Genomic DNA, 22,504 nt, shown 5'->3' with positions numbered 1-22,504 from the left:
CAGACTGTTACACAGGGACACATACTGGCTATACTCTGCAGGAATACTGCAGGTTTAGTGCTATGGTATAGCTATAGGATTTGCACTTAAAACCTTCTCAATCTTTGCTGGTTCGACACTCCTCTGTACCCCCCCCCCACAACACACACACACACACACACACACACACACACACACACACACACTCCTACAGTTAAGGAGAGCTCTGTGTCTTTCTTTTTGGGACTGTTCTGAGAACTGTCTCTCTGTCCTTCACATTTGTTTTTGCTTTTTTTTCCTGAAATGTTTTGTCTACATGGATTTCCAGTGAAGATTATAGGAAACGACAATGGGGATCTTTGTCAGAGAGCGTCACCTGTAGCCAGTCTAAGATAGCACTGTGTCAGGGACTGAGGGTGACTGCGGACTACCTTTTATATAGGGTGGTCCAAAACCCACAGAACTGATTCTTGTAAGATGAAGGGATATTTGTTTGAAATAATGTTGGAATCCTTTAAAGACATAAAATTGGGGTCATGAATGTAATGCAGACTGCCTCAAGCTTGTTATGCAATACTGTAGGATTAAAAAAGAAATAATTTACAGTTTGTCTTTTTATAAGACACGCCATGCCTCATATCCTATAAATGGCACTCAAACACCAGGCACCAAACTGACGCTTTTTCATAGCAATAATCAGCTATTTCCATTTTCTGTCTTTCCTGTCATAGGTCTATAGGCCTGTCTTGGCAGCTTTGCATTATTTCACACAAACTCAGCCTCTTACCAAGTGACCAACTCATTTTTCTGTACATGATTAACGTTAAAGTGTTTATTGAGTGACTGGGAATTATGCTACCAATGCAAGCCCCAGGTTGGCACCACAATCACCCCTCCTTTGATGTGTTATTAAGGGCCCATAACACGTTTTGCAATGGCTTGGCACTGGGCAGTTTTCAAAGGCAAAAAAGACCGATAAGGAAAGTTGAAGCAGTGTAGGAGCATTGATGGGTCCTAATGGGCTCCCACAGTGCCTGGGGTGCCTCTGCGGAGATCTGACAGCCAGTTCATTCCGCTCTTGTGTTCTGTTTTGCCCCAGCAGAGTCAGCTGACTCCTCATCCACCACTTCCTGCAGCTCTGGCCTTGATGATGTGTTGATGTTCCAGATAGTGAAGGAGCACAAGCGTGCGTGCGCACACATGCACACATACGCACGCACGCACGCACGCACACACAAATACACACACACACACACACACACACACACACACACATGCACATGCCACCCCCCATGACATACACACACACACACATACACACACACACACACACACACACACACATACACTCTCTCTCTCTCTCTCTCTCTCTCTCTCTCTCACACGCGCACACACACACACACACACACACATACACTCACACACACACTCTCTCTCTCTCTCTCTCTCTCTCTCTCTCACACACGCGCACACACACACACACACACGTGCACATGCCACCCCCCATGACATACACAGACACACATACACACACACACACACACACTCTCTCTCTCTCTCTCTCTCTCTCTCTCTCACGCGCGCGCACACACACACACACGTGCACATGCCACCCCCCATGACATACACAGACACACATACACACTCTCACACACACACGCACACACATGCACACATGCACACACACACACACACACACACACACACACACACACACGCACACGCACGCATGCCACCCCCCATGACATGCACAGACACAGATGGGAGGGTCCCGCCTTTTTTTTCTGGTTGTCTGGCCTGATTATCTGTCATTGTCTGTCACAGCGTCCCTGCGTCCCTGCGTCCCTAGTGCAGTGACGGAGAATACCATGGGGTGAGGTGACATGGCACTCAGGACATTCCACACATACTTGCAGCTGTGGGAAAGGGGTGTCGCAGGGAAGAAGACAAGGGTTTCAGCAAGAGATGGAGGTCACAAGCAGCTCAAGCCTAACCATCACAAATAGGAGAACGCGATCACCAGACTCATACCAGAACAGCAAAGGGGGATGTCTCTTCCTTTCGCATTCGCTTTCAAAATGGCATCCCCTCTCTTCCATGTTTTTCTTTTTGTTTAATTTATTTATGACATCTCCTCAATGCTGCCTTCAGTGTATACCTTTGTAAACATAACAAATAGTCCCCAATGGATGTAAATACCAAACGCACTTCAGCTGTACAAGGCAACAACTTCATCCCTGAACTCGTCCAGTGTACAAAAGGTGAAGGGTCAGGACTCAGCCCCCTCCCCCAGGGGGGAACAACTCTTGAACATTCTGGAGCTCGGCCCCCTCCTGCTCTGTAATTCCATGTGGTGAGAGGAAACAGAGGGACCCACGGAGGGCCGAAATGGTGCCGTCAGCCCCTCTGAAAACAATGGAAAGAGGCGCTCTTCCGCCCCTGTCCCCCCCCCATCTTGATCACAGGTCAGAGACAGACAGCGCTTGACAGGGGTCTGGACAAAGAGGAGAGGGCAGCCCTTTCAGCAGCGCTGCAGTTATTGACGAGTCCTTTATCGAGAGGCGTTTATCCGCAGAGAGGAGGGCAGCAGGGATGGCAGTGGTGCGTGGCCTGCAACCCGCTTGCCCTCCGCTCCCTCTCCAGAGCTCTGGATGTTCAGTAAACACTGAGAGAGGGCAGGAGTGGCACTGCTGGCTTATTATCCTACCTGATCTCACTCGTCCTGCCATTGGCTGCATTAACCGAAGGTTTCAACTAGCAAGTACATATGCAGCATTACCATTACACAGACCTCTTCAGTGCTACTCACAAGGCTATATGTGTAGTTGTAGTTGGAGTATAAATCCTCATTTGCCAGATGATTTTTGGCCTTTTTGCTTGACTTCAGATAAACTAGTATATAGCGGGTGAGACGGCAATCAGGAAGTCAATCTGTTAGTCCCACTAAGTGTAGATAGTTGGCCTACCTTAAAGCTTGGGTAGTTGCCAGGGGACAGTGTGAACAAAGTGATTTCTAGCTGGAACACTTCTGTTTTAGCCTAAAGCAGTGAGATGGAAATGCCTCAACTTCTGCTTTATCAGTACGCACAGGTGCCCGTAGGAGTTGTTTCAGATAAAAATGGATTGAGAAATACAATGCCAGATTGATACTTAGATCTTGATAGCGATTGTAGGTTGTGGAATCAGCATCGCTGTGTCTTGGTGGTGCAACATTTTATTGATCACCTCATATCAGTCTGCATCCTGATTGGTCCTCAGCAGCAGGGGGAGAAAGTTACCCTTGCCGTCTCCTCCCATGGGTTTTGCTCTTCGTGACTTCTTGCCCTGTTCAAACAAAATGAACAATGAAGTGTTGTTACCTGGGTGACTCAAATATTGGGTTGTAAAAGGGCTACGTTTATATGGTCGTTCAGGCTTGACAGGCTGGCCATATACTCTGAGCTTGGAGATCTGAGCCAGTTTCATACTATAGTGCCTGACCTCAATGAATTTTGGGTAATCAGTGCTTGGGTTTGTTCTACTCTCTGACTTCCACTGTAATGTCTTGATCAACTTTAAGTGTTTGGTTTAAAGATAAAATCTAAGATGCGATCTAAGAAACAACCTATTTCTTTAGAAGAAAGCTAAGAAAACTTAGAAAACAGATTTTCCCATTCAGACCTAAATCAACCCACACAAATACATACTCTGTATACTTAATATATAAAATTGTTTGTTACTCAGCTTGAGAAGTTTTGTGTAGATCTTGGTGTCATGATGTTAATCGCACTTCTGTTTTTTTTTTTATATGTATGAACTCAGACCTGTCTAAAAATATGGATAAAGATCTTAAAATCTTGTCTCACTACTTACAAACAGTAAGGTCAGAGTTCCCTCCCAGAATTCCAAATTAAATATATTGACCAGTTATAGTTCATCCTCTGATTGGGAGAGTGAGGACATAGACATACCATTTCTAAGGTATTTTTGCTGATGTGCTTCACAATATCAAATGGAGTATGGCACATACAGGCATGCTTGTGATTGCCTTGGAAACACTATGTAAATGTGCATCTTTCATTCTCTTGCATACTGTATATCCAACCCATTGAACCCAGTAGGAGTGGTCAGTGTAGTAATTATGTATTTTTAAGTGAGGACTTTTGTCCTAAAAACCACATATTAATGTGTGATGCGCAGATTCCAGTTTGTCTTTGCAGAACCGATATGATGTGAGCAGTTGTGAGAGCTGTGTATTAACCCTTCGCTGCCATCCTGCAGATCTTCTGGAGAAGTCTCGCGTGGTCAAACAGCCTCGGGGGGAGAGGAACTTCCACATCTTCTACCAGCTTCTGTCCGGAGCCTCCGAGGACACTTTGAGTGAGGGACCGCTCACCGTTCCCATCTTAATATGACTGCTTCCCTTCTCTGACTGTGAACACTTCCTTTCACTTCCTGTGATCCTCATTACTGATCTGTCTCCTTTTTTTCCCAGTATACCTCTGTATCTACTGGTTTATGTTCCTATGTACTGATGACTAAAGGCATAGCTGGCTAGAATAAGATCATTTTGTAACCATTGATCACAGATATTATGTTTCTTAGTGCAGTTTTTTTTATATACAGTGAAAGGGTAAGGTTATAGATCTATCATTGTCATTATTACGCACTTACTCAGGTACTGTAACAGGATCTCCGTCAAGGGAAACAATGAAATACTCTTTGATTTAACTCAATGCTGTGCTGACATCAAAGGCATAGGGTGAATAATGGTAACACTAACTCCTGACACCGACATGTAGCCATGGAAATACGGGCATGACGCTCAGTCCATTGTAGTGCTTGCAAGCTGCAGTTCCAGTTGCACTGATAAACCTTTGAGTAGGCAAATGCGGGCGGTATAAAATAACGCCAGCACAGAATGCAAATCCCCTTGAGTAACGATCATAATATCTCCAGCATCTGCACACTCCCCTTGTACACTTGCATTGACACAAAGTGCCTGGCAAAACCTCCTGTTAACCCTCATCTCTGTATGTCTGTCTGTCCCTCCACCCCTACAGAGAAGCTTAAGCTGGACAGGGACTTCAGCAAGTACAACTACTTGAGTCTGGACTCGGCAGCGGTCAATGGTGTGGATGATGCGGCCAGCTTCCGGACTGTCAGGGTGAGTGTAGTGATCTGGGGGAAAGGGATTTATGCAGAGATACCAATCTCTGATCGATCACTTCAGGACCGTCTGTCAGGTTATCATTGGCCAGGAAGTGACCTTTGCTTTTAATCCACTGACAGAATGACTCACAAGATTAACCCTTGCCCATATTCCTTGGATTATGGCCACATATCAGCTCTTGAAGTCCATATTTATACCTATCAAGGCTGAGTTCACAGGTCAGGCTTTACAGGAAGAAGATTTAGGATAAGGTGTAGTAGGAACCCCATCTGAAGAAGTCGTCACAGGCAGGAGTGGGGCAGGAGAGTGAATGGTGGCAGAGTTGTTTGCAATAATAAAAAGAATAATAACTTTAGTTGTTTAGCGTGGGATAATCAGCCAAGTACAGCAGCTGCATCCTTAGGAACATGAGTCATATCAAGCTCACCCCCTCCAGCTGGGACTCCCAGTAGCATGCATACTGGTCCTCATCTCCCATCATGTGTATAATGAAAGAGGTTTAAAAGGCACATTTGTATCTTAGATAGGAAATGGCTGCTAAACTGTTCCCAGTGGGAGAAACACAATTGTTTGGCATGGCACTTGGTCCTGTATAAAGCACTTGGATAATGCGTAACAGCCTCACAACTTCACAGCGATGTTGAGAGGACGTTGCATCTGAGTGCACTCCGTCTCCCCTTTGCCGGTAATAGCTTCTCACTTCCCCAGTCCTTCCTGTCTAAGCGACCACTGCACAGCTGCTGGTCCGGACAAATAAACACAGCGCTGTGGTGCTACTGTACACAGAGGACAATGGGAGTCCAGTCCCCCCAGAACAATGAGCCAGTCAGAGGCCTGAATCCTGTCTTACTGTTAGTGCCAGAACTACAGGCCGCCACAGGTGTTTCTGCCTGTTTCTGACTGTTCTCTCTCTTTCTCTCCCTTTCTCTCTGCCTCTCTCTCACTCAACTCTTTTTCTCTTTCTCACACACTTCAAACTCTCTGCTTCTCTCCCACCTCCCATCTGATGCACACTCATTCACTTTCCTGGCCTTTTTTCCATTCCTCTCTCAGTTCAGGCCAATTCAGTGCATACATCTGTGTTGCCAAGGTATGTACATGCTGAACAAGTGGAGCACTCATAATACAATGACACATGGCTGTAACAGAATGTACTGCTAGTACTTCACAGTAATGAGAGAAAATGTAACAATAAAAAAGGAACAAAGGCTGATAAAATGAAAGTCATATAAGAGCATCTGCCAAATAATTTAGTAATATAAAATCATAATTATCATACATCATACATTGCACCTTTAGGCAGCAAAACTCAGCACAGGGGACAATGTGTGACAGTCATGCAAGCTCTGAAGTCCCCCCATGCAAAATATGGGTTGTGTTTTACATATACATAACTTCAACAGTCAGCAGTGCAGCCATCAGAGTGAATGCACTGATAATTTTGTGTTTTGGGTTAGAATGAAAATGTGCTACTCAGGAAAAACATTACACCATGCCTGTGTGCCGCAGACACCAGACACCGGAAACACCGGATTCTGTGTCCTTTCTCAGATAGAATCATAAATAATGTGAAAGAATTGGTCTTTGACCAGTTCTTTTACATGCTGTACTATTAAAGCATGGAGACTAAAAGTATGGAGGAAAATTGAGTGCTCATAAATACAGGGAAAATTAATCCATGTACAAACTGCAAAAGCAGTTTTAAAGATGTCAAGACATGTTCAAGTCTCTGGTCCAAATACAAAAATCTTCTTAGACCCATCAGACACTCTGTCTGCATTTCCTGTTAGATTCTGAGTTGTCTGTCTTCTGAAAGTGGGTCACATGGATTCAGATGCGAGAGAACTTTTCTTTGGTGGAACAAAACGGCACATCTGAAAGTACTGTCCCTCACAACAGCGACACAGCAAGTCTCAAAACAAACCTTTCCCCTCTGAGGCTTCTGCCTTCACCGAAGCCCCCTAATGGAAGGTGACATCTCTCTCTCTCCTCTCACTCTTTCTCTTACCCCACTCTCACTTTTATTCTCCGCTCCTTCCCTACTCTCTCTCTATCTTCCTCTCATTCTTGCTTGCTTAAAAATAATTTTCATTGTTGAGGACTGTACCTGTCTAACAAACACAACAATTGCGTCTTAAAATGGTGTTTACGAAGGACAGCAACAATGACTAAAAAGGGCAATATTTTGTAAAAGGATCATATCAAAAAGGTGAACTACAAAGACTCTAAATCATTTATGAGGTGCTTTTGTTGCACTTGCTATACCTCAGGCTGTTCCAAGAAGCTCCGTATATCCGTCTTGCTCTCTCTCCCCCTCTCCTCTCTGCTCCTGTCTTTCTGTCTTTCTGTCTCTCTGTCTCTCTGTCTCTCTGTCTCTCTGTCTCTCTGTCTCTCTGTCTCTCGGTCTCTCTGTCTCTCTGTCTCTCTGTCTCTCTGTCTCTCTGCACTCCGCTTCGTCTCAGGCTTATGTTTCCAGCACTCTCTGTAAATTAGCATTCATGACTGTGCCGAAATGAGGGGGCACAGGCAGACACCCCGCTCTCCTCGCCCACGTAGCCATCTCCTGCGCACCGCGCTCTCGCAGCGCATTTAACAGCGCTCTGTTTACATCTTCAGCCGTGACCTGTGGAGGAGGTGCAGAGGCCGTTGACGGGGCCCTCGGGGCGCTTGAGAGCTGTAACGCTGCGATGTGAATCCCAGGGCCGCTTTGTCACCGAAGAGCCCTGCCAACTACCCGCCTCTTGCTGCGAGAGGATAGAGAAGTGATGGATAGGCTCACATTAGAGAAGTTTGGGATCTTTACCTGATGGGGTGTTTCTTCCTATCAAGTGGCTATCCTTATGGGCATACTGATCACAGGAAAAGTCACTTTGCCTGGAGCTTGTGCCTCCTCCGTTGATATTGGTCTCCCCTCCCCTTTCCTGTCAGTCTCTGTCCCCCCTTTTGCCCCAGGAAGGTGGTGTGTTGTTGCTGTGTCTGTTTTAAGGTTGGGTGCTCTGCTGTCTGTGCCATATAGAATGCCTCACTGTTCATCTATAATAATAGTTTTATTTGTGTGGTTTAAACCAAGCAGCCTCTACCATCCCAAGAATGCAGTACAGGCCCACTATTCTTAGTTATTTTGTCACATCTCAACACTTCACGCCTTCCTTTTTTAATCCCAGAATGCCTTGCACCTACATTTTCATAGCAGCCATGTTGATTTCTCTCAACAGAAGTCCCCCACCTCTCATAATCCCAGAATTCATTGCAAACCCACCATCTTCGCAGCTGTGTAGATTGTCTGAATGTCCACCATTCACACGCTACCCTGTCTATCCCAGAATGCCATGCAGATCGTGGGCTTCATGGAGGACGAGGTGCAGTCTGTGCTGGAGCTGGTGGCCGCCGTGCTGAAGCTGGGGAACATCGAGTTCAAACCCGAGTCGCGTGTCAATGGGTTCGACGAGAGCCGAGTCAAGGACAAGAACGGTGAGGTCACCGTGCCTCCGAGGACACCTGGGTACAGAGAGAGGAAGAACTAGCTCCCAGTGCAGGCGTCAGGAGGGCACTGTTATGTGTTTTGGCTTGCCATTTGATGTCATTTCAATTTCCAGGAGGAAACTTTTTAGTGGACCGTAGGGCTGTATCCACTCGATCACTGTCTTAAACATGATGAATACAGCAGATTTAAAGGGGTGTCCTGGAAAAAACTTAGTAAGTCGCCTACTCCTGTCCTTTTTTCTTGTTAAAAAGTAACGTGATGTGACATGTGACATTTATGAAAATGACTTATTGCAATATTGACCAACTGTTGAAGACAGAGCTTAAATTATAATAGGTCACATTTTCCATTTATTACTCAAGTAATCTTTTAGCTTGCATTTTATTTCAATGTCATCGATTTTTCCTGTCTGGAAAAGTACCCTCCATAGACAAGCAATTACAAACATATAAGGTCTTTTTATGTACCAGGAAGAGTTTTTAAGCTCTTTATTTCCCAGAAATACGTCAAGGGTTAGTTAAGCAAAGTCATAAATGTTGGGTAAACATAATGCTTTAAGCTCTATCCTTGCTACTGAGAAAACCTGTTGAGAGCATACCTGGTTGAACACCACTGCCACCTACTGTTGGGTATCTGCTAGTGGTTCTCTGCTGAGGTCTGGAAGCATTTAATAATGGCCCTGGCAACTATGGAATCTTACCACCCACATCCAAAGGACTCATTCCACGTGAAGTAAATGATGGCTGTTTGTTGCCATTTACAGCAGATCTGCCTTTGCTTAGAAGAAAAACAGCAAGTATGTCAAATGACTCAGAACCAGTTCAAATGATCTTAGCCAGTCTCCTTTAAGTATATTGCAGTTTACGACCAGTGCTGAGAATACAATAAGTGCCACTAAGCATTAGATCATTACATAGTTTTGTATGAAATACCGCTTTTAAAAGACTATCTCTTTGGCTTTGCTGTTTTTTTCCTGTCAAGTTGCTTTTATTGTCTCTCTCTTGGGACAATCAGTGAGACTGACTGGTTGAATAAAGGTGAGAATAAAATCCTGGATATAGATACCCACCAAATCTATTACACTATTAACTCTACCTCAGGTATAAGAAGTCCATACGTTTGGAGAAAACCTAGAACCAGAAGTCCTTCAGACCAGACTGTGCTGTAGCTATGGTGTTCTACTCTCTGTCTGAATGCATGAGTTGTTGTGTGTTTTTTTGGTGTGGACAGACCTGAAGGAGATGTGCGAGTTGCTGGGGATTGAGCAGTCCGTGTTGGAGAGGGCCTTTAGCTTTCGCACTGTGGAGGCCAAGATGGAGAAGGTGTCCACCACCCTCAACGTAGCTCAGGTGAGGCCTCCCCTAGAGGCATGGAGCCGCTCACTTATGCTGAGGAGAATTGTGAAAAAGATTTAATTTCAATAAATGTACGTGGTAGTCATACAGAAACAAATATTTGCACTTTAGGTAGTGATTAGGATGGCCTTTGCTAATGAATGATGCCTTAAATTTGCATTTTTTTAAATCATGAGTTAAAGAAAGTAGTCTGCTACATTTATAAATATACCATATAACATCACATAAGCAGAGCAGAAAACTGTTTTTTCTTCACATACTCTCTTGCCATACCCCACTGAGAAGTGTTTATGCATCATAAATTGTATTGTGTTGTTTTGAGTATTTTATTAGTTTTAGCTTTGGGTTTTATCCTTAATCCCTCTAAATTTAACATGTGGAACTTCTGTATTGTTTCCGTTTTCTTCTCAGAAATCATTAATGATTTTGATTAGCTGCTGATCCTTCTCTTTTTCTGCCCAGCAACCTGTAAATTATACATGAGGATTGCTGTCCTGGAAGCAAAAAAGTAGGGCAAATTCAAGACCTTGAGGAAGGCAGAAATTTTAGGCTCCGAATGGTGACATTACAGTACATTATTTATTTGCTTAGTGGATGCCTTCGTCCCTTACACAGCTAGATGTTCACTGAAGCGGTTCAGGTGAAGCACCTTGCTTGAGGGCAAAACAGTAGTGCTCCACCCGAGTCTTGAACCTGCAACACCGTGCGTCTGCTCTCTTTCACAGCCGCAGTTTGCACATTCCGCAGAGCCGACTTGGTTTGGAGAAGAGGGTTTACAGGGATAGGCATAGTCGGCACGCAGTACTTATCCTCCCGTCACAAACATCCGGCCAGTTAAAACAAAGAGAGGGAACAGTGTAGCAGGCGTCCGTAAATCAGGCGTGCAGCCTAGGCTCTGGAGCGTCGTAAAGCCGTCCAGAGCGCCAGTAGAGTCCCAGCGCAGAGGCTGTCCGGCCTTGTCACAGCGGGAGCACGGTGTCAAAAGAAGTTCACTCTCTTCCCTTCCTTCTCTCCGTCCGCTTGCCAAGTTTACACGGCGGATGGCAGGGTTCCTTCCAGCGGGCCGCTGTGCTTTTAAGTGTGCTGTGTTTTTGTTTTGTGACGATCGCTTTTGGTACAGTCCAAACATTCAAATTTAACAACGGGTAATTCTGCAATTAACCAAGACCAGGAATAACAGAAGTCTTATTTTCATTTATTTAGAGATATCTGTGTCACACGTGAGTGATTGTGTTCAAACACTCATCCATTAGTATGTTAAGCACTGACATTTTCTAAACTGAGAACATCTATTTCCCTAAACCAGTGCTTGAATTCTAAATAAGTATTGTGTAACAATATGTGCTCAACTAGAAATCACATGGTACAGGTACATGGCTGTATTACCCACTTACAGTGACAGTGACACCCAGTCCTGGCACTACAGTTTTGTCAGTGTTGTCTGATGGAGACTTGCATTGTTGTCTTTTGTTTCTTTAAGGCTTATTACGCTCGTGACGCTCTGGCCAAAAACCTCTACAGTCGTATGTTCAGCTGGCTGGTAAATCGGATCAATGAGAGCATCAAGGTACAGTCCTTACGCTTTTATCAGCCATAGAGAGATATTCTATCCACTGACAGGCAGCAGAAACTACAAAGCGAACATTCTGTCTTAAAAAAAGAATGTCTTTGGAAAGAATGCAGGATTTGTTATGAACTGGGACCACAAATGGGTCGGGGTCAAAAAGTCTAAACAGACCACTAGAGGGAAGGAAGGAAGGTTTTTCATAAAATGCTCAAACAAGTATAGAGCTAATGCTGATTCCCCAGCATTTGCGTCCTGTAAATAAAGACTGATACACTCTTCCTCTCCCCTCCTCAGGCCCAAACTAAAGTGCGTAAGAAGGTGATGGGCGTTTTGGACATCTACGGCTTTGAAATTTTCGAGGTAAGGACTTCCTCATTTTCAACTCGGAATGCCTTGCAGCAGACGTTCATGCCATCACGTCTTGCACTAAAAACTCTAACATCACAGTGACAGTAAGCACAAACTCATGCACAGCCACACCCAGAAGTGCATCTGTCAGCGGATAACTTTGATCCATGTCAGTCAGCAATCTGTTTATGAGGTGAAAGTTGATTAATGCAGTTTTACTGCTATTTTCATCGGTCAGAACAAAGGCTACGCCATCAAGTCATGAATCATTGTCATTAATGCATTGATAGAGAGGACTAGGTTGTCCTACTTGTCAGTGGTATTTGATGGATGGCTTCATTGCATATCAGTGTCCGCTGCCTGTGGGCTCTGCTGTGCTGCATGTGCTGTTTAGATGGGTGTCTGGTAGCACAGTGGCAGGACTGGTCCGATAGGCAGCGGTGACAGGTGTGTATCCACCCTGCATTCTTTCTTATCTGGCTTGGCAGAATGGTGCATACCACCACTGCTGCACACGTACCTGCGTACTCCCACTTTCTCCCACTTTCTCCCTCCTTCCCTCTGTAACACACACATTCGCACACTCAGTGATACAAAGAAATCATGCGCACATATCACAGAAGGACATAGACAGTACAGGCTCATTTTGACATGTTTGTGCTTCAGCCACAGAGAAAAGTAGGTGTGCTGCAGTGTTGATATGGTGGCTGATCTGATGACAGTTAAGATCCCTGGTTCCTGACAGGGGAGTGTGAGTGTACTCAGTATGAACAACATACAAGATGCACCAGACCCTGGACCCTCAAAGACCTGAAATGGAGTGTTCTGGACTGGGGGTCTCACTGCCAGTCACGCTCTTTGAAATGCTCATACTCATGCATACATACATGTACATAGCAGACTCTGATACAAGCAAACACACAAACATACATACATACATTAAAAATGTGCCGTAGGAGCTCACATTTCATGGCTCTGACATAAACCATAGTCTTATGGCCTTAGAGAGCTCTGTAAAACTAATACATGAAGAGATTTCATGAGTTCACATGAGTTGACATGAGTTCAGTCAGCAAATGCATCCTGACACACCAACATTAAAAAAGTGCATTCCGTTGTAGTCACCTTGCAACTTTTCTCTGCATAAGCACCTATCTTGTTGCGATTTCTGTTTTGTCACTACCTGTTTCCTACCATACCAGTGTAGGAATTAATTCAATAGCCTCACATACCACATACCAGGCCACAGCCCTGCACCAAAATCATATGAAGTGTTCAGTTTGGGTGTGGAAGCACAGTGCAGCCATCATAAGTGAAGTGATGCAGGCAAAGTTTGGTTTGGGAAATGTGTGAGCGAATGAGTCAATCTCTTCTGTAAATTACAGAACATTACCTCTGACTCATAGCGGTTTAGCTCAGGGATTTCATTGCCGAGGCAATTCATTAATTTTCCCTGGAATATTTTTTTTTTCTTGGGTTATCTAGACAGGACACTCAGGAGGAAATGGCATCCGTTCATGTACAAAATGAGGTTCTTTCCCACGAAGAAAACGCCTCCACTTCTTCAGCACAGGCGTGTGTCTGTAGACTTGTTGCCCGGTTCAGTAAGATCGGAATGTCCCATACATTTGCCAGACCTGGCCTGGAATCGAAGTGCTAGTCATGCTTCAGGCACTAAGGATGCAAGCACTTGAAAATGGCCACATGTTGAAAGGAGGGGTGACTCTCTGCTTTCAAGATTTACCACCTAACCCACATGTAAGACAGACCAGCAGCCTGAGATGGTCACTGCAGACTAAAGCAGTGGGCGGCAGTGTAGCATAGTGGTTAAGGAGCAGGACTCGTAACCGAAAGGTTGCCAGTTCAATCCCTGCTGGGACACTGCTGCTGTACCCTTGGGCAAGGTACTTAACCCACAGTTGCCTCAGCAAATCCAGCTGTATAAATGGATAACATTGTAAAGAACTGTAACCTATGTAAGTCGCTTTGGATAAAAGCGTCTGCCAAATGAATAAATGTAAATGTAAAGCGTTGAAGTGTTGTGTCTGCTTCCCTTATCTATCTCCCCATCCTTTAGTCAGGGCTAGCTGAGACAGAGCAGCACTTGTAACTGAGAGGAGAGGAGGGAGAGAGGTGGAGGGCCTATCAGAGGCTGGCGTCTGCCCAACGGGCGCAGGGAGTGCCGCTGCTGGGAGGGCTAGCCTTCTGTCCTGCGCTGTGAAAAGTGCCACTGTCCCGAGAGTGAATCATAAGACCGGGTGGGCAGCTGTAGGACCAGGGCACTGTGATCCTGAAAGATAAGGGTCTGTCAGAACTGGCTGTGGGAGACTAACAGTATGCATATACTGTTTAATTACAGTGAGGAGCAATAGGTGGAGTAACAGACATATGCTCATACCTGCAGGACAGCAAAATGCTCTCAGAGTGAATGTTGCCTTTTTGAAATGTGTGATTGCTACTGCGTGGAGGGTGTGTTGGCTTTTTCTGTATCACACATTACAGGCCGCTATGATACTGATTCCTAACTGCTGAAGCACACAACATGTACTGTTGATGAGCTTACAATGTAATATTCTTGTCCTGTGTTGAATCATTTCCTTTTCCCAGTGACTCAACCCATTATCAAAATAAGTTGGCCATCCCCAACAAACTTATTTGTCTAAGTGTGCCATTTACTGTTTCATTTGTTTTGGATTTCCAGCTTGTGTGAACAGTAAGTATCTGTTCAGTAGTAATGAGAGCAGATGTGGTTTTAACCATGCCTGTGTCACTGTCTGACCCTCTCTCTCCCTTCTCCTGAATGTTCTTGTTTGTGTCGACAGAATGGAGTAAGTACAAAGGACATGCAGTGGCAGAGTGAAGGCATGCTGCAATTCTAGGCCTTAATTCTAGTCTTAATTCAGCTGTGTCACGTGACTTAAGCATGACCCAGCCAAGGGGGGGTGGTGTTGTGCTAACAGCTGGCGCATAATGGTCCCTCAGCGTTTATGTAACGTTCACATGTAGCTTTCACATTGTAGCAGCATTGCGGCAATATTGCGGCAGCGCTGCGGGAGCGTTGCGCGTCAGCTGGGTAGCTGCCACCTGATAGGTCGTCAGCCCTTTGCGGATATCCCTCTGTCCCAAGCACCGCAGTGCTTTTTGATTTGTGAGGCACAGGGAAAAGCGAGTGCCTCATTAATCAATCGCAAAGCATTGTGGGAGTTAACATCCCGCTAGGTGGTGGAGCTGACGGGCAGGTGAACCCTGGTGGGAACGGAGGGCGGGGCTTATCCCTCTCAGAATGGTATCTGTCTGACACCCTTTGGTGTTGGCTGGGAGATTCCCTGGTGCCTAGGGCCATCAGAGATGTTGGCATCTGCAGTGGCTTCTGTTAGAGGGATGGAGGTGCACTGGTCTTTTTTTTTGTAAAGGAGAGTGAAAAGACATGCTGCTGTATGAGAGGGTGTCTGTTACCCACATGAAACACAGTGGGAAGTGGTGACTCAGGCCTTGTTTCTTGCAAGGTTCTGACACACCCACCCACTCCCGGCAGGTGTATGCTGGAACCTGTTGACTCCAAAATGGCCAGGGGCATGTTTCAGTCATGTTTTCATATACCTGATGGGATCTCAATGGTCTGCCATTGTTGTGATCCTGTTTCGGACCTAGCGTACAAATGCACTCCGTTCTTGCCCTGCCACTCTGATACAGCAGATAAAGTTCTCTGAGGCCCTACAGCGCATGTGTGTGGGATATTACTGCTTGAGGAGTTGTAAAGAAGTCAGAACAGGACCACAGTTGCAAGCCCACATGCTCTCCATTAAGCTTTTATATGGCATCTTATCTCTCCTCCCAGCAGGTAGCCCAGCACCTCCATCCCTCCTGCTGTTCCTGTAGATCTGCTGTAGAGATACTGTACAATCCTAACCCATGTACCATAAGCAAATGAGTGTTGCCTAACCCAACCAGCTCAAACTAGAAGCCAGTCAGCATCACTTAACACAACTGGCCATAATTGCCAGTGGGGTGTAAGAGAGGGGTTAAGCAACTCTCTCATAATGGATTTGAGGGACTGTTACAGTGAAGATTTGACAAATGGTCAATTGTGTTAACTTGTACAACAGTAATTCATTGTTAAAAAATTCTGTACGTGAATTCTATGCTTGGTATTGGTTCTAATATTGTAACCTCAAGAAGTGTCCTTAGAGGAAAAAAGCTTACTCCCTCAGAACCTCACAAAGAGGAATATAAAACCATCCACCCCCTTACGTCAGAGGGGGCTTAGCATCAGTCTGTTTTAAGAGATTATTATCTTTGTTTGGGTGACATGACCACAGGGGAAGGGTTTAATCTATTCTTCGTCATGGCCCTGGAGTGTGCAAGGAGAAGAACAGGGCCGAGGCCAAACCGCTGGCTGCAGGTTCCACAAAAAAACAGACAGGAGCAAGAGATGTTATTAGTTTTTATATGAGAACAGCAGATGATAGGACTGCAGTGAAGAGTGAGCTTAGTGCTGTTGCAGTGGCTTGTAGTGAATAGCCAGCGACTGTCAGCTTTGTAAGGGTGGAGAAGCTGTCTAATGGTGCCTTCATCCTTCGCCGCAGGACAACAGTTTCGAGCAGTTCATCATCAACTACTGCAATGAGAAGCTGCAGCAGATCTTCATTGAGCTAACACTGCGCGAGGAGCAGGAGGAATACGTCCGGGAGGTGAGGCAATGGCACACACTCACACCACCGCCCCCTGCTGGACTGGAGGTTTTTGTAGGGAGAAGCAGAGAATTGAGTACAGATGTTTGCTATGATAATACTTTGTTTCTATCCCAGTTTCCTAAGTTTCAAATCAATATAAAGTTTTTAAGCTAACCGGAAACATGCCTATTTTATGAAAATTGCTTATATTAATAACTGTGGTTACAACTATTTTTCCAATCTTACGTCGTTTGAGGCTGGCCTTATTATAGACTAAAACCAGACAATATCCAGTGTAATACATCCCTTACTCTTGCTAGTCTCACTTTTGTGTCTGCATTGGACAGAGCTGGCAAGTTTCCCTATGTTAATTGCCTAGATGGCTAACATCACTATGTGGACAAGCAACAAACAACTGTCAGCCCCCACCGACCCCCCACCCCCCAACGGTACCCCTCACATCCCCACTCCAGTCTTAGTGCAGTAAGGCTGGGAAGTAGTTTTGACCCCTTACATTGTTGCAGAACAGATCAGAGCCTTATAAGTCTATAAATTTCCCTCCCCTTCTCATTCTTGCTCCCTCCCTCTTGCTCACCACCTCTCTCCCCACCACTCACGCTGGCTCCTTCTCATTCTGTCAGCTTCTCTCTCTTTCTCCCCTTTCCTTCCCTCTGTGGGATGGGGGGGGTGGCGGAAGTGGTCCCTCGCTCCAGCTGGGGTAAACACTGGTCCCCCCAGCCCCAGGCTCTTTTGGCAATGGGGCCACACTCTGTTTGCTTTCAAACATCCAAGTATGCGCCCTGCACCCCCTCCTGACCTCCCCCTCTGCCATATTCCACTCCCTGGCCCCCTTCCAAAGGAGTGCATGGGAAACTAGCATGGCCCAGGAGACTCCGCAAGGGAGAGCCAATCCGGAGTGAAGACCATCGAGCCCACTCCCTGGCCCCGCCCCCTCTCCCTTCCCCAGTCCCCCGTTCACACAGTCCACCCAGGAGCAATTTCCCAGCCCATTTGAGCTGCTGCTTAGATTCCGATCGCATCTCATTTATTATCAGGGCATCCATGCGGCGTGATGGACTTTCTGACAGCACTTGTCTGTCTGCACCACATGTTCTGTGTAATCGCTGTCCCAAAGCACTGGCCAGGGATCAGCTACAGCAGCCGTAATGCCAATACCTAACTGTAAGCCAGCCATGTTATGCGCTAAGCTGGATCCGAGATACTGTATCTGCAAGATTCAGCAAATAGCGTGAATACTAGCACAGATATGAGCGGAGTCTGTCCCTAGGGCACAAGTGTTCAGAACTTGCAGAGACACATAACAGAGACTGAGGGGAGATGTCAGTCATGAAGTCAGACCAGAATGCACAGCGAGCACCATGGCTTGAAAAAACTCAAATGCAGAACTGGCCCCAATAACGTGATGGTCTTTTAATGAAGTTGGTCTGTGTGACCCTTGTAAAACCGAATCAAAATGAGCTTTTACTGGCATGGCTGCATAAAACAGAAATGCAAAATATGTTAAAAAAAATATTATTAAACCAATCACTACTGTGGGATTGTAAAAATTAGATAATTGCATTAATGTATAATGACACAGTGCTTAATGTACAGAGCATGCAAAAAGAAATCTGATTGTTCCAATATATGTAATGTGACTTTCATTGTGGAGCACAAATGCACTTCATATGGGTAATCATTTTGCATTTAATAGGAAGTGAACTTTTTTTACCCAGGCTGCATTCACTGTTTATATTTGGTCAGGATGGTCAGGGTTTGCTCTGGTCTGTTTTATGTTTTGAGGCTTCATGAAACATAAAGCACAAAATTGCTAATTAACTTTCTGGAGCAGACTATTTTGTGAAGAACTCTGTAATTCCATATTGTTGAGGTAACAGGCTGAACTGATGCCATATGCAAATTAGTTTATTAAATTTTTGTCTGCTGGCAGTTTTCATGTTTTGAAGCTACGTGGTGTGAATATGAGCTCTGGTACTATTTTGTTGAGCGATTTCCCTGTAAAGGATTGTATAGCACTCTTTAATGCAGTATGGACATAAGATTTTAGACCACTGTTCCAAGTGCCCTCACTCATTGAATGCTCTTTTCTATGCAGTAAAGTAGGGTGATGGTATAAAAGGTGTAATGTTTTATCTTTGTTATCTAACACCTGCATCCCTCCCTATTCAATCTAGATATCTAGGATTACACTTAAAAAGTTTGGGTTTGAATACATATTCCTTTCAAGTCAATAACGGCAGACAGCATCATAGGAAATCATAACCTTCTCTCGTTTCTCTTTATCGCAGGGAATTGAATGGACCAACATTGAGTATTTCAACAATGCCGTCATCTGTGACCTCATCGAGAATGTAAGTTTTTTTCAGTTTAGGGCACAGGGGCACAACTGAGTCATTTCCATTAGAATAAGTATCTGTTTATGAGGAGATGGGATTGGCAGGATGAATGTCACTGTAATCCCTGCGGTGTGGACTCAACATTTTGCTATCCACAAAAGCATTCAGTGCAGTATGATTTTAGTTGCTTTTCAAAAGTAGGTCAGTTTATGAACACCATTTAAGCTTTCTGAGTATTCTAGGCATATAGGCATTCTTTGGATACCCCAGGTAAGTAAAAGGTATGAAGTTTTAAAAAATGTGTGTGAGAGAGAGAGTGAGTCAGTGTGTGAGTGTATGTGTGGGTATGAACATTGAGGTTTCTTGATTGCTTAAGACTCAGCCCAATGATTGCTGAGGGGCAAACAGATGAGTTATCTCTCTGAGGAGTGTGAAAGGACATGGTTCTGTTCTCATCCTCTGGGCTCTGCTGTGCACAAATTCATGTCAGTAAGTGAGTAACGTCAAAACATGTTTGCAGCTGTAATTTACAGTGACTGTAATACAGTACACATTCCTCACTCAGGAATGATCATGTGGAAATGTTGAAAACCACTTTCAATTCTTCATCTGACCATTAAAAATATGATCACAGTGATGAGGGTGGCGATTATCATTCATTCATTCATGGATTCTCTGATCCAGCGTAAATTTTTAGAGACACGTGCTTTGTTCATTGGAGAGAGCAATGACCAGTTGCCCATGCATCATATAATAAAGGAGTTACAGCTCATTCCCCCGTCGCCTCTCCGTTCAGAACCAGAACGGGATCCTGGCCATGCTGGACGAGGAGTGCCTGCGACCGGGGACGGTGACGGACGAGACCTTCCTGGACAAGCTGAACACCATCTGCGCCGAGCACCAGCACTTCGAGAGCCGCCTCAGCAAGAACTCCAAGTTCCTGACCGACCACAGCCTGCCCCACAGCTGCTTCCGCATCCAGCACTACGCCGGCAAGGTGCCGCAGCGGGGAACCGAACCAGGGGGCATCTGAGACGCACACTAAAGGGACACATCACACAGACACAACAGGGATATTACATATATTACATTACATTATTGTCATTTATCGCCAGAGCAACTTACATAGGTTACAATTTCACGTCATCCATTTGTAGAGCTGGATATTTACTGAGGCTTGTGGGTTAAGCACCTTGCCCAAGGGTACAACAGCAGTGCCCCAGCAGGGAATGGAACTAGAAACCTTTTGGTTACAAGTCCTGTATCTTTCCCACTGTGCTACACTGCTGCCCTATAGGGCACAGACATACCTGTAGGAGATGGGTTTGGGGGGGGATGTGTTAGGGGGGGAAACATAAGGAGCATGCATCTTGGAAACAGTAAACATGGAAGACACATACCATGGATATATCACTAAAGTGGTGGAAACAAGCATATTCAAAATTTTGAGGTTAGTAAAATACACCAAAATATGATGAATGGTTGGGTGTGCTAAGCATTGGGTGTCCTGTCCTGCCAGCACTGTAGTCACCTCAGTGAACTGGAATGTTGCGGTCCGCATGGTACATCAGCTCAGCTTGTCACACAATGTTCATGCTTTATCTTGTTAAACTGCTCAGCTTCCAGTCAAAGTCAAACAATAACTCTTATCTTAACCCTCATTGAATGCTCATACCTCATCTAAATCCCTCACAATCCAACTTGGGGAACTGTAGCACTGGGGTGAGGTGTGTGGTGCGGTGAATTGAAGAAATAAAAAGGTTGCTTGCTGTGTAGGTGCTGTACCGCGTGGAGGGCTTTGTGGACAAGAACAATGACCTGTTGTACCGCGACCTCTCCCAAGCTATGTACAAGGCCAACCACAGCCTGATGAAGCTGCTCTTCCCCGAGGGAAACCCAGCCAAAGTTAACCTGAAAAGGCCGCCCACTGCTGGCTGCCAGTTCAAGGCCTCAGTGGGCACGCTTATGAAGAACCTGCAGACTAAAAACCCCAACTACATCAGGTAAACAAGAGGCCTGGCTTCCTCACTTGGGCAAGAACCAGCCACTGTGTGTCAGGGAACACAGCGAGTCTGCTGTCTAATAATCATCTTTTTTAATCAGCGAGGTTGCGTGAGCTGTCCCGGCTCTTTTCCTCCTTTGCTCATTTTTTTTTTTGCTTTTTTAGCTGAAACAGATGGGCTAAATTGTTTTCCTCACTCTGTGTATTTGCCTTCATTTGGCCTTGAGGCATCAGGTGAAGAATTTAGGCCAATAAGAGGCAGAAGTACAGAAGGTTCAAGGAGGGAAAAGACTGAGCCTGTTTGAACAGGAACACCTGACTTTTTTTTTCCAAAAACCTCCTCCAAGTATTATGCACACATTCAAGTTTCCTTTACAAGGAAATTGGACAATAAGTTCTGTTATTGGTTTTTGTCTGTTATCTGTATCTCCATGGTTGTGATTTAAGTAAATTTCATACTCTGCTGCAGTAAATATCTCTTCCAAATCTTCTCCCTCTTCATAGCATTTCTTTGGGTTATATCTTTCAATGTTCCACAAGAGGCTGTTTACCAACAAGAGTTTGGGGGGGAAATAAGATCAGCAGCAAGTGCCTTAAGTCTGGTGTTCTAAAAACTCTTGATTCCTGTACGTTAGTGTAGTGGAATGCATTTTTCATGTACTGCATTGTTTTCTTTAGCATTGATTCCTTGATGATACTATAATGTTTTGGGGGAATCAGTTGAGAGATGGGCTGCTTTGAACCTCATCCTCTCGCAAAGCTGTAGCTATTCATCCATTAAGTGGCCTTTAGCCACAGGCTAAGTGAAGCTGGTGAAGTCTTGTGATGGCTTTCCGCTAACATGTCCACTTCAGAAAAGTCAGCCCCACTCTGACAATGGTTCCCATTGGTTTTTCCTCCAGGTGCATAAAGCCCAATGACAAGAAGGCCGCCCACATCTTCACGGAGTCGCTCGTGTGTCACCAGGTGCGCTACCTGGGCCTGATGGAGAATGTGCGTGTGCGGCGTGCCGGCTATGCCTTCCGCCAGGCCTACGAGCCCTGCCTGGAGCGCTACAAGATGCTCTGCAAGCAGACCTGGCCACACTGGAGGGGCCCTGCAAGGTAATGTAAAACACTGAGCTGGAGTGAGCTGTCCAATCACAGCGCATCTCTCAATCCTCATAGCCTTTTACTCCCCTCACCAATCGACAACATAGATGGTTGGTCCTTGAACGCTTCACACATTTGCCTACGATTGGTCCAGATTGGTCATATGGGGTATACAGGCTAACTGGATGCAAATGTGCATAGGGTTCAGGGGGCTTGTTTAGCAGTGTAGCATAGTAGTAAGGAGCAGGGCGTGTAACCAAAAGGTTGCCAGTTCAGTTCCCCACTGGGGCACTACTGCTGTACCTTTGGACAAGGTGCTTAACCCACAATTGCCTCAGTAAATATCCAGTTGTATAAATGGATAACATGTAAAAATTGTAATATATGTAAGTCACTCTGGATAAGAGCATCTGCTAGATGACAGTAATGTAATGTAAAGAATAACAGCTTACCTGATGTCAGTGGAAAGAAACATGACTGCTGTCAAAACAACCCT

At 45.2% G+C, this 22,504-nt stretch overlaps 1 protein-coding gene across 4 annotated transcripts in view; it reads left to right on the top strand.

The window, feature by feature from the left end:
• Positions 1–22,504, top strand: part of myo1b (myosin IB) — a 96,309-nt gene that overhangs the window by 59,375 nt on the left and 14,430 nt on the right. For all 4 annotated transcript variants that reach the window (XM_036544725.1, XM_036544724.1, XM_036544723.1 and 1 more), the window contains exons 8-18: positions 4,240–4,338; positions 5,022–5,125; positions 8,455–8,602; positions 9,846–9,964; positions 11,451–11,537; positions 11,832–11,897; positions 16,472–16,576; positions 18,868–18,930; positions 19,712–19,912; positions 20,692–20,918; positions 21,820–22,020. In XM_036544725.1, the coding sequence (XP_036400618.1) occupies positions 4,240–4,338; positions 5,022–5,125; positions 8,455–8,602; positions 9,846–9,964; positions 11,451–11,537; positions 11,832–11,897; positions 16,472–16,576; positions 18,868–18,930; positions 19,712–19,912; positions 20,692–20,918; positions 21,820–22,020 (1,420 nt within the window). The remainder of the gene's footprint in view (positions 1–4,239; positions 4,339–5,021; positions 5,126–8,454; positions 8,603–9,845; positions 9,965–11,450; positions 11,538–11,831; positions 11,898–16,471; positions 16,577–18,867; positions 18,931–19,711; positions 19,913–20,691; positions 20,919–21,819; positions 22,021–22,504) is intronic.

This window comes from Megalops cyprinoides, chromosome 14, assembly GCF_013368585.1.
Source record: "Megalops cyprinoides isolate fMegCyp1 chromosome 14, fMegCyp1.pri, whole genome shotgun sequence".
In the NCBI taxonomy this organism is placed as follows: Eukaryota; Metazoa; Chordata; class Actinopteri; order Elopiformes; family Megalopidae; genus Megalops; species Megalops cyprinoides.
This window is presented reverse-complemented; position numbering and strand designations above follow the sequence as displayed.